The 12010-nt window shown below is 39.0% G+C and overlaps 1 protein-coding gene across 1 annotated transcript; it reads left to right on the top strand.

The window, feature by feature from the left end:
- The first annotated feature begins 1886 nt into the window (after nucleotides 1–1886).
- Nucleotides 1887–11239, top strand: ddx21 (DEAD (Asp-Glu-Ala-Asp) box helicase 21). The gene is made up of 16 exons (XM_044195828.1): nucleotides 1887–2046; nucleotides 3964–4197; nucleotides 4469–4606; nucleotides 4776–4851; nucleotides 5151–5329; nucleotides 5449–5566; nucleotides 5813–5998; nucleotides 6268–6413; nucleotides 6796–6945; nucleotides 7240–7401; nucleotides 7766–7885; nucleotides 8317–8390; nucleotides 8512–8671; nucleotides 9095–9229; nucleotides 9952–9996; nucleotides 10197–11239. Exons 1-16 carry the CDS (start codon nucleotides 1963–1965, stop codon nucleotides 10455–10457), a joined length of 2268 nt encoding a protein of 755 aa, XP_044051763.1. The 5' UTR covers nucleotides 1887–1962; the 3' UTR covers nucleotides 10458–11239.
- Nucleotides 11240–12010: the final 771 nt, after the last annotated feature.

Raw genomic sequence — 12010 nt, 5'->3', positions numbered from 1 at the left:
GAGCCTGTTCAGTTGCTTCATGAACCAACTCGGTTTTACGTGTACTTTGTTTTGCTATTACAGTAAAATCTACATTGCATTGGACTCTATTCGACTCAAGAGTTTTATTGAAGAAGAATTAAACAGAGTGTGAGAGGACCTGAGGACATCTGGCCCAATGGAAGGTTTTTACTCCTGCAAGATCAAGACAAGACCTGCTTTGCTGCACCTTAATTTTTACAGAAAAGGCCAAATGTGAGATCTTGTGTTCTCGAACTTTGTCATCTCTGTCAAAAATAAAAAGCACAAGATATACAGGCCACATAGCCTACAGTACAAGCAGATAAGACAACAGAAGTTGGGACAAAACTACAGGCCATTTCATCACATAATAGGTTACAAGACAAAAGTAGTACATCATTGTCCCTCTTGGGCGTGCATGTGCGTGCTGCACGTGACACGCATACCACACGCTCGCACAGTGGACATTGTGTGCACACGTGGACTGTGGAGACACGTGAGTCCACTCGTCCAAATGATCTAAAATCAATCTTTTATGCACAACACAGATTTGCTCTTTATCCAAAATGTGATATTATTTTTCATTAAGCAAATTTAACTGAGGTTTCAGTTACAAATTAATAATTTTGCTTCCAAATCCCCAAATAAAATTTCACATGTGAAACATGTTGGTGTCCAACTGGTTACAAAACTGAAATAACACATGAAGGAGCTCATTTGAAATGCACTTGTGATTAGCAAACAAATTATCTGCACACTTCTCATTGTCCAGAAGAGGCAGAAAAGATATTTATTGGACCGTGGGCAAGTTTTTAGACAATTTCTGGAGATTATTTTACCTTTATTCACTGATTATGTAGATCTACATCTACATAATTTACCAAAATTGCATTGTTTCAAATCAAGCTAGGATGGTAATGTTATTAACACCGTTATTTTCACATGTCTGATGTGAAAAAAGCTATTGCTGCAAAGTGAAATATTACATTGAGGACAGGTAAAACGCAGTCTAACCTTGGTCCTCGAAAAGAATGCAAATATTGCCTTAAACAACTTAAATTATCTAGCATGTGGTCATTCAGTAATATTAGTTTCAACAAAGTTCTTGATCCCAAATATCTCAGTCCAAACACACAAACAGATGTGCTGCAAGCTAAAACAAAGATGACAATAAACTTTAAGTTCCCTATTTGAGTTGCAGGTGAACATTAACTTCGAGTCTGAGAGACAGGGGCATGACTATATATTGACCTGCCAAGCTTGTAACTTTTTATAGCACAGAAAAAAAACTTGCAATTTAATTTCAGGTGGATTTTAAGTGTAAAGACAAGTAGACTTATTATAGCAACTCCATGGTTACACTTTATGCAACAGATCATCAAAAGGCCTCTTACACACTGGTGAGCATACCTACAATGTGAAGGACAAAGCACTACAGAACAGGACACAGTGCGCCATCTGCTGGGAACTTATTATCGTTACCGTTTTGATGTTGACTGTAGTGCGATTTTCTGCCTTGATTCTGCTGTAATGAGTTTATCAACTGAGAAAAGGAAACATCTTTAGGCTTGTTTAGTTGAGCTTTCCTCAGTATTTCTGTCACACACACATTATTCCACACCACACTATTTTTTTTTTTACAATAATTATTCTCATGTGAGGCATAGTAGAATTAACTATTTGTCAAATTTTATAAAAGTTATTGATTTTATTTTAGAAATCACACCTTGCCTTTTAGTTCTTCTACATAGTGTAGAATTCGCAGTTATCTATTTTGGACAGTACCGTCTTGAGGTAATTAATGTTCTTGCGTGTTGTGCCCTGTAGCGCTTTTCTATCACTTGTATTTCTGAGTCTGGCTCGTGAACACTCTTCAGCGCGCAGGCTTGCGCGTTCCTTTCTATCCGCGTGCCCGTGGGTTAGCCTGTGTGTCTACGGTGAGGGTTCCAACAGGGAAGAGAAATGCCGACAAAAATCATCTTTGAAACCGAAGATCAGGCCATGGAGGAAGATGTGGACACTGTCGCGGAGGCTAAACCCCTTAAGGTGAGCTGCGTAGGTCGTGTCGCCCTGGACAGACTAAATAATCCGTGTAGCTAGTGCGACGTCCTGCTCCGGCTGCTCCATGTTTGACAACATGTGGCTGAACGTGCTAACCTGAAACCTCGGCTAACCGGCTAGCTAACTGTTAGGAAAGCAACGTAAGATAGGTTTATGCCGCGACACAAGTAGTGAAATAATATTAACACTGTAACGTTAATCAATAGCTGTATGAATTATGTATTTATTTATTTGGTTTATTTAACAGGCACAGTGCACATTGCTGTAAATGCGCCAGAGTCAGCCAAAAGGCAATGTTTCATCTTTAGTTCCTGGACAGATGTTACAAAGTCACTCTGGAAAGCTGTCCCAAAGTGAATTTGATCCACTGCTAACGTAATGATTGCATACATTGTTAATGTAGCCACTTAGCCTAGCTAGAAGATCGCATGGCATGCTTGTGAGTTAGCGAGCTGATCTATAGATCACACGGATTTACGGGTTGACAACGTGGAAGCCTTTAGGAGACTGCTTAGATCTGTGTGTATCTGCGCTGTGGGCGCGACCTGATGACGTGTTCTACAGCTGGGCTCGTCAGCTGTTAGTCAAGTATACAAACAACCTTCTCATAACAGTAAAACAAACAATTCAAATGAACTATAGCTGTTACTAATGATTATTTTTATTGGTGGTGATTGATATTTTTCACAAAGCATCCCCAACTCAAGCTCCACTTACAGTTAAAGGAACTTAAAGGGACAGTTCACCCCAAAATCAAAAGTACATATTTTTCCTCTTACCTGTAGTGTTATTTATCCATCTAGATTGTTTTGGTGTGAGTTGCAGAGTTTCAGTATCAATAGAAAGAAAGTAGTTCCTACATGAAACTGGTCACAACAAGGTCTGTGGATTATCTTGAGTAACCGGGTCATGATTTCTGGAAACAGACATTGCTGTTGAGTTTTTCAAATGTTAAAGTAATGTAAAATAAAGCTGTGTGTGTGTGTGTGTGTGTGTGTGTGTGTGTGTGTGTATATATATATATATAATATGACAAAAGGAAACAGGCGTATTACCAGAATGAGACAATCCATGCATTTTGTGTGTGTGTGTGTGTATATATATATATTTATTTATATATATATATATATATATATATATATATATATATATATATATATATATATTTATTTATTTATTTATTTATTTATTTATTTATTTGGCGCTTTGAGCACCACAAACTAGAGTGTCATCTAGTTACATTATATTTAAAAATGCAGACATCTCTCAAAACAGTTGTTGATAAATTTTGTCTTGATCAATTAGTTGATCAAAAGCGATACACTTCATGAGGACACGAATTAAAAACATGAACATGATCTGAGTGCATCCTTGGTTGTGCAAAATCAAATACAGTGTACTTTAATTTTTGTACTTTGTACTTGTTAATTTTTGTAAATACAATTTTAAAAATGAATTGCCATGAGTTCTGTTATTTTATACGAAATAATATATGTACTTAATAACCAAAATTCAATGAGAAACTTATTCCAGAATCATTCAGTTGTAGTTATAATAATTACGAGAAGTCAAAATAAAGTCATTATGTGGTGTTGAACTGACAAGTTCTTTTTTTTTTCATAAACAAAAAATAAATTTGATTCACTTTAAAAAGTCTAATAATAATTGTAACAAATAGAATGTGGTGTTTGTTAACCACTTCGATGTATTGTACCTTACATAACCACATATAATTAATTATCTTTTAATTATATTTATCAATACGCTGAGATAACAGCAAACTTTAAATTACTCAAGCTGCCAAGGTGCCAGTTTCTTAAAACTTTTAGTCGTTGCTCAGTATTTGGTTTAACTAAAACCTATGCCTTTTATCATTTCTGTTTTAATAAAAAATTAATAAAGAACAAGACCAAGGAGGGCAAGAAACTGAAGAAGAAGAAGCAGCTGGAGGACCAGGAAGAGCAGGTGGACCCAGACTGTGAACCTCCAGCACCAAAGAAGAAAAAGAAAAAAGACAAGCTGGCAGCGGACCAAGTGAACGGCCACATAGATGAGGCCACAGACATCAATGGCAACAATAATGGTGTTGAAACACCAAAGCAGAAGATTAAGAAGAACACTGAAGGAGACACAGAGGTCAGTGCTGTGTTAGTTTGAATATTTAGTTACCAGATTTCCTTTGTCTAGTCTTGGAACTAAATGGACAACAAACTATATTTATTATCCATCAAGTTGTTTTGTGGGTCATTGGACGATCTCTCGTGGTAAATGGTGAAAAGGCTATAGAGGTGATTGGTGGCAGATTAGAATTTTGCTTAAAACTTAAATGCATATTCTCTGGCTTTGTAGATGAGGTCTTACTCTGCTCCTTGTGTAACACTGTCTCCACTTTTATCTTGGGATTTAGAAAAGAAAGAAGCAAAAGAAGGCAATCGCAGAGGAAGCAACCAACGGACATTCCACCCCAAACACCCCCATTCAGACGCCCATCCAGACACCGTCCCAGTCAAGTGAAGACTCAGCTAGCGACAGTGAAAAAGAAACGGTACAGTTTTTCCCCTCAGGAGAAGTTGAATGTTTGTGTTGATACTAGCTGTATGATGACTCCGCTTTGTGGTAATTAAAATAAATAATTGAGCTGTTTCAGACACTCTTCGAAGTGAGCTGTAGGGTAAGATAACAGTCATATAGACTGACTCTGTTTATTTGTTTAGGAGGAGACACCAGAGCAGAGGGAAGGGGCCTTCTCCAACTTCAGGATCTCCCAAGTCACCATCGATAAACTAAAAGGTAAACATCACATTTACGTTTTTATACCATAGTTTTTCCCTCTGTGGCTCAAGATTGTAGTATTGATTGACATTTTGTGTCAGTGTTTGAGAAGTAAACATTTTGAATTTGAAATTTGGTGATCACCATTATGAAATAAGCACATTCTTTTTGTACTGAAAAAGTACTTTGGAGTGTTAACTGGGCTTTGAAGCTGCTGAGGTGCTTTGGGGTGTGCTAAATAACTTTCTCCCTGTCCTGTCGTCCCACTTTCTTTCCTTCCTCACTCTCTGTCCCCTCTCTCTCTATCACTTTCTCAGCCCGGGGAGTCTCTCACCTGTTTGACATTCAGGTGAAGACATTTAATCCTGTATATGATGGAGAGGACGTAATTGCCCAAGCCCGAACAGGAACAGGAAAGACTTTCTCCTTTGCCATCCCTTTGGTGGAGAAGCTCCAGAAGGATTCATTGGTGCTCACCAGAGGCCGGGCTCCCAAGGTGCACACACACATACACTTTCAACCATCATCGAAAACTAACATCAGTCAGAGTCCCAGTATCAGTTGCTCTCTGGTTATGTTTGTGTATGGCTGAGGTTCTTTTCTGTCTGTCTGTAGGTCCTGGTGTTAACTCCAACCAGAGAGTTAGCTATCCAGGTCGCTAAGGACTTCAAAGACATTATCAAGAGACTGGCTATCACCTGTTTCTATGGAGGCAGCTCCTACAACCCACAGAGTAAGTCTTATGCAAAAACAAATAGAATTCTGAAATAGTTCAAATCATTAAGAGTCCATTTATTTTCATTGATGGCTACTTAATGTTTAACGTTTATTATAAAGTATTTTCAGGTTTAACTATTGAAATAGATAGAAAACTCAAGGCTCGTTATTTGTTTTTTGAGGTGGTTTTGGTCTGTTGTTTTAACAACATACTTTACACATTAATAATAATAACTCTCTCCACTCCTCTCCTCCTGTCTAGTCGATGCTATCCGTAATGGTATCGATATTTTGGTTGGAACACCTGGTCGCATCAAAGACCACATCCAGAACCATAAACTCGACCTTTCTAAAGTGAAACATGTTGTTCTGGATGAAGTAGACCAAATGTTGGACATGGGATTTGCAGAACAGGTTGAAGAGATTTTGGCTTCATCATATAAGAAAGGTAGAGTAAATCTGTGTGTGTGTGTGTGTGTGTGTGTGTGTGTGTGTGTGTGTGTGTGTGTGTGTGTGTGTTTTTGTGAAAATGAGTATGTGTGTGTTCATATTTGTGGAGTTTTAGGATGTTGGTTTGTGTATCATATATGTTAAAGTACATTAAATGATCAGTATGGTCATGTATGTATGTATGTATGTATGTATGTAAAATAAGGAAGTGTGTGTGTGTGTGTGTGTGTGTGTGTGTGTGTGTGTGTGCGCGCTCCTCCTCTCCAGACTCTGACTCCAACCCACAGACTCTTCTGTTTTCGGCCACCTGCCCCCCCTGGGTCTACGAGGTGGCTAAGAAATACATGAGACCGGAGTGCAAACATGTTGACCTGATTGGCAAGAAAACACAGAGAGCTGCAACAACTGTAGAAGTAAGTTTGTGTGTGTGTGTGTGTGTGTGTGTGTGAGAGAGAGAATTAATTGGCAGAGGTGAAAGAGGTAAAGGGTGTGTGATGGGTGCAATTTAACAAGCGTTACAGCAATCTTAGTTCTTAGGCTTAGTTCTCTCAAAGTTGCCTGTAAGCAGGGACAGTTAAAGTAATTCAGACTGTTCACATATATTTCCATCAGGAAAGCCCAGCAAGTTAATTTGCTGTTAAGACTTCTGTATTTATCATCATCAACACCAGTGGAATTATAATGAAGTACAAGTTAAAATCTGCCCGCTGGATTAATGAAAATGTCTCTTCTTGCTCCCTGGTTTCTCTCTCTCTGTGTGTTCATCTTTTTGTCTCTGTCTGTCCTTTCCTCTAGCATCTGGCCATAGCTTGCCACTGGTCACAGCGTGCAGCCGTGATAGGCGATGTGATCCAGGTTTACAGCGGCAGCCACGGCAGAACCATCTTGTTCTGTGAGACAAAGAAAGAGGCCAACGAACTTTCCATGAATGCATCCATCAAACAGGTAGACTTACAGTTTATGAATAGCTAATTCATACAACAGCAATACATTACACCTTTTTTAATTTGTAAAATGATCAACTGACATTTCATATATCACATAACTTCATAACAATCATTTGAGAGTTTTGTAATATTGGGGAGTTGTGACAGTTACATTTGTTAGCCAGGGCTGTCGCTTCTTAAAACTGATGTTTTCTGCTTGTATTTTCAGTTTTTTTTGTTGCAGCATGTTTAATGTGTCAGATCCCCGAGAACAATACCATTTTCTCATTTCATTTTGTTTATATGTTTTCAGAGTGCCCAGTCCCTCCATGGTGATATTCCTCAGAAACAGAGAGAGTTGACGCTGAAGGGCTTCAGGAAGGGGGCTTTTGAGGTTCTCGTTGCCACCAACGTTGCAGCCCGTGGATTAGACATCCCTGAAGTCGACCTGGTGGTCCAGTGTTCTCCACCCAAGGTATCAATAAGAATTTTATAACATGAGTATATTTTCGCATTTATTGGACGTGCCATTTCTTTGCTATGTAGATGTTATATTTTAGATTTATAAATAATTTCTGATCTTAAGGTGCAGATTCCATTCACATAAGATAATTACATTTGAAAATTAGCATTTGCATGCTTCAGATTGAGTTGAATTGAAAATGGAAACAGCTGCAGTACACTTTTAAGCACAGGTTGATTGATGAAAAATGAAGAATCAACTCATAGTGGATTAATCTTCACTGCACACTTAAAAAAACAAAACTAATTATGATTCATAAAGGCCTGTCACCTTTTACTTTCTCTGAACATTTTTCTGTGTCTGTGGTTGGTTTCAGGATGTGGAGTCATACATCCATCGTTCGGGACGTACGGGCCGAGCAGGCAGGACTGGAGTCTGCATCTGTTTCTACCAGAGGAAAGAAGAGGACCAGCTGCGCTACGTAGAAAACAAAGCAGTATGTGTTTTTTTTTTTTAAATTCAGTCAAAGGAGTAGATCACAGAAGGGCAAAGAAGAGCAACAAGTTTATTTGTTTGAGCAGCTATGCAAAAATAAAAAACAATGCTTTCAGTCACTTCTGTGTTACACATGGGATGGAAGTGGACGAGAAGGCACAGAAGGGAAGTGGAGAATCAAAAGTAGCAAATACAGAAATGTAGAGGGGTGACAGTGTTTCATTGGAGAGGCCAGAGTTGAAGAAGGTGCTGCTGCTCTACATAGAAAACCAGACTGAAAGTCGACTTTTCCCGGTAGTCAGAAATAGTGTGTAAAATTGCACATTTTATTGACAAAGACACAGCTTTTGGACGTTCTATGCAATCTGTGTGACTCTACATGTTTCTATATTGAGTATCAAACTAAACAAATTTGATTTGGTATTATTCCAGGGTATCACATTCAAACGAGTTGGCGTTCCCACTGCCAATGATATCATCAAGTCATCAAGCAAGGATGCTGTCAGGTAGGTAATTCTGGAGAGTGAGAGCCAAGTGGATCCATATATATTTTGTTTTGGATGTATGGAAGAAAGCAAATACGTGTCAGATTGATTTGGTATTATTTTATTTCTTTATTATGTCCAGGTTTCTGGACTCTGTTCCAGTCACAGCTATCGGGTACTTCAGAGCGTCAGCTGAGAAACTGATCGAGGAAAGAGGAGCAGTTGATGCGCTAGCTGCAGCCCTGGCCCATATTTCTGGAGCCACAAGTCTAGAGCAGAGGTCACTGCTCAACTCTGATGCTGTAAGTTTGGTTTTGGTTTGGTTTTATTCTCGTCAACAACCTACACACAAATATATTCACAAAAACCAAAACAAAAGACAAAAAAAGTGGTATAACAGCGGCTACTGCTCACGCTCACATACAACATTGCCTGACAAAGTAGCTTCATATATGTTCATCTAGGGTTGCAGTGTTAACTGAAACACTGCAGAAGTTGTACCATGCACCCTGCAAGGGTTAGACAACAACTGCAGGATGATTCAAACTGCAACAGCCCTGGTATACACACACAGGCCCACCTGATATGACCTGTTATCCCTGTTATGCAATTAAACATGTTGTACTTGTCCTCCGTGATTTAGATACCGTCATGAATTTGTTGTGCTTTTATGTGCTGTATAACGCTAATTCCACCTTAGTTATTGTTTCCGTTTGTTGTTACAGGGTTACACCACTATGCAGTTGGTGTGTTCTCAGGAGATGCATAATCTGGGTTACGCCTGGAGAACCATCAAAGAACAGCTTGGAGACGAGATTGAGAACCACATTCGTGGAATGACCTTCCTCAAAGGCAGAACAGTATGTACACGCACAAACATGTACATATGTGATGTGCTGCTGGCGTTTATATATGCGTTAAAGGAATTATATTTGTTACATTTCCTGTTTGTTTTTTCAATTTCAGATCGCATTGTGTTTTAGTATGGGAGCCATTGTGGAACTTTTTAGGTTCAGCTTGTCAAATTCTACTTTTATTAGCTTAAGGTTAAGAATAGGGTTTTGAGTAATCGCTGTACTAGAAAGAGTATATTTGGTGTATACAGTTATAAAGTTGAGCATGGATGTAGGCTACAAATAATTGGGTCGAGGTGATAGCCAATGAGTGCTTTTGTTAGATCCCACTTGGATTAGTAGTTTTTGCAACAACAAAAAAGGCCCACACAGTGCCTCATAAATGATTGTAATAGACTTGGCAAATTAAAATTAAATGGGAAACCTGGTGGTAAATCAAAAGGCAAATTGAGAGAAGAACCCGTGTATTTTCTTTTTAAAAAACTTTGTTTGTTTAGTTTATATGTGAATTCAGCTACTACAGCCACAGTAGACATTAGTACACAACTAATTATCCACAACAGGCAAACAGCAAAACATCGGTTAGGAAAAATTAAATGTGTGAAACCTTTTTTGTAGGTGTGACCATGCCTGGCTCTTATTCTGATAGCTGACAGCAGACTGACTCCTCTCTAAAACAGAGGGAGACAGAAACACTCACCTTCTCACCCTTTTTCTGTTTATTACAGGGAGTTTGTTTTGATGTCCCAGCTGACAAAGTCAAGGAGATGCAGGTGAGAACAACAGCGAAATCTCCCATCTGTTCAGGATATGTGATAGACTGTTTATAGTGTTTTCAAGATTAAATTAAATTTGTGAAAATGAATAATCCAAAGTCAACTATAAATATTTTTGACAGTGTTTTCTTGTTGAAGTTGGCAGACTGCGGTAGCCCTACTAACGTTCTTTTTCACCCCGCTCAATCGTTCAACAGGATAACTGGAAGGACGGTCGCCGTTGGCAACTGACTGTAGCCGCAGAGCTCCCAGAGCTGGAGGAGAAGCAGTTCAATAACCGTGGCGACAGAGGCTTTGGAAGCGGTAACCGTGGTGACAGAGGAGGAGGGTTCAGAGGTGGAAGGGGGCGGGGTTTCGGGGGAAACGGTGGCCGTGGTAACGGGTTCCGGAATGGCGGTGGTGGCTATGGCAACAACAGAGGACACAAACGCAACTTCAGCCAAGCTTTTGATTATTGAAGTGCCGACCTGTGGACTGATAAGACTGACTGTCATTCATCTGGGCTGGCAGTGATTTTTTTTTATTGGCTGTCAGTGAGAGGGATTGATGTATGGCTGGTGGAAATCTCCATCATGATACAAGCTGAATTGTAAGCTTTCAAATATTCACAAGTTTACAGTACATTTAATGACCAATTTCTGCTCCCTGAAAATAAAGCAAACAAAACATGTTATCAGAGAATTTATTTCCAAGTAGCCATTCCCTTACAGGTTTAAGATCAGATTTTCTGTGTACAGTGTATTGAAACAGTACCACTGGCAGCCATTTTGTAATACCCAGTGTGTACATCTTTTAGGTGACACATTAGTTGAAACTCATGAAATTACTTGTTCTTAATAGCTGGGTTTTTTGTACTGGGTGTTTGGGGAACAGTGGCAGCAATCAGACTTGAGCCTTTGTCCAAAATAGAAGGCACACCATTCTGACATAACAACTTGCTGTTTGTTACACGACTACACTAGATAACTGAGTGTGTAGTGTCATCGTGAAGGTGCACTGTCCTGCAGACACTGTCATGTGGGAGACACTATGTTTCTGCTCTGCACCCACAGTGATGAAATGGGTGTTAACCTTTACAGTTGTGCTCAGTGTCAGATTGCTGCTTTACCCTCAGCTGAAACATCTCTCCCCAAAAATATATTGGATGATTGCTTTGCAATTGCCTCTATTTAATAACTGTGTCTACTGCTTCCATTCATTTGAATGCAATGATTTATTCATTAAAAAAAGGTCAACTAAGGTTGTGTTTTGTCTTTTTGAAGGGGTGTGAAATAAGCATATATACAAGTGCAAATGTTTTATAAGTACAATTTTCAACTGCTTTCGGGAACCTCGATGCTTTTGACTTTAGCTGGCCTTTAAGATAATAAAGTCACAAATGCATGAATGGATAACTAGCAATTTAGTTAATGTAATCGACAAAAGTTTATGTTGCAAAGTTGGGACAGCCAGTACACCAAACTGAGGAGAAACTACCCTAACCCTGTACAGCGCTCAAATTATGAAAAGGTTTTAGAACATTAACGTCACACTACCCACTCAATTAAGCCCTCTTCTTTTACCTACCTCACGAAATCCCACTTCCCCCCATACCGCTTCAGTGCAGGGGTGCCGGATTGTGGTGCACAGCAGTTGAACCTTGCTCACTGGCCTCCAACCCCACACCAGGGAAAATACTGTAGAGTTAGCCCTACATATCCCTGCATTACATAGAAAAAACAACAACAAATATATGCCCTACTTGACATTATTCGTTTTATACAAAAAAGTTAAATGATTAAAAGCAAGTTAAACTGTTATTAACGGTGTAGTCTGCTTCCTGTTCCAATATTTTTTTTAACCACCTTTTGACCATAGAGTTGAATAAACACATTTCTGTCAAAGTCTCAACAACAATAAGAAAATTCAGTTTTGTATCCAAAGGACATGAAATATTCTTTTTACTCATATAGAGCATGTTAATAATATGAGAAGATGAATATGAGCTGCTAATTATGAGTCAGACCATGTA

The sequence above is a fragment of the Siniperca chuatsi genome, linkage group LG1, assembly GCF_020085105.1.
Source record: "Siniperca chuatsi isolate FFG_IHB_CAS linkage group LG1, ASM2008510v1, whole genome shotgun sequence".
Classification (NCBI taxonomy): domain Eukaryota; kingdom Metazoa; phylum Chordata; class Actinopteri; order Centrarchiformes; family Sinipercidae; genus Siniperca; species Siniperca chuatsi.
The sequence above is the reverse complement of the archived record's forward strand: the minus strand, read 5'-3'. Positions and strand labels throughout refer to the sequence as shown.

Excerpts from the sequence above, each read along its gene's own strand:
- ddx21 (XM_044195828.1), top strand. The coding sequence starts at position 1,963 with ATGCCGACAAAAATCATCTTTGAAACCGAAGATCAGGCCATGGAGGAA. Across the intron at positions 2,047-3,963 it reads CGGAGGCTAAACCCCTTAAG|AACAAGACCAAGGAGGGCAA; the intron begins GTGAGCTGCGTA and ends AAATTAATAAAG. Across the intron at positions 4,607-4,775 it reads GCGACAGTGAAAAAGAAACG|GAGGAGACACCAGAGCAGAG; the intron begins GTACAGTTTTTC and ends TTATTTGTTTAG.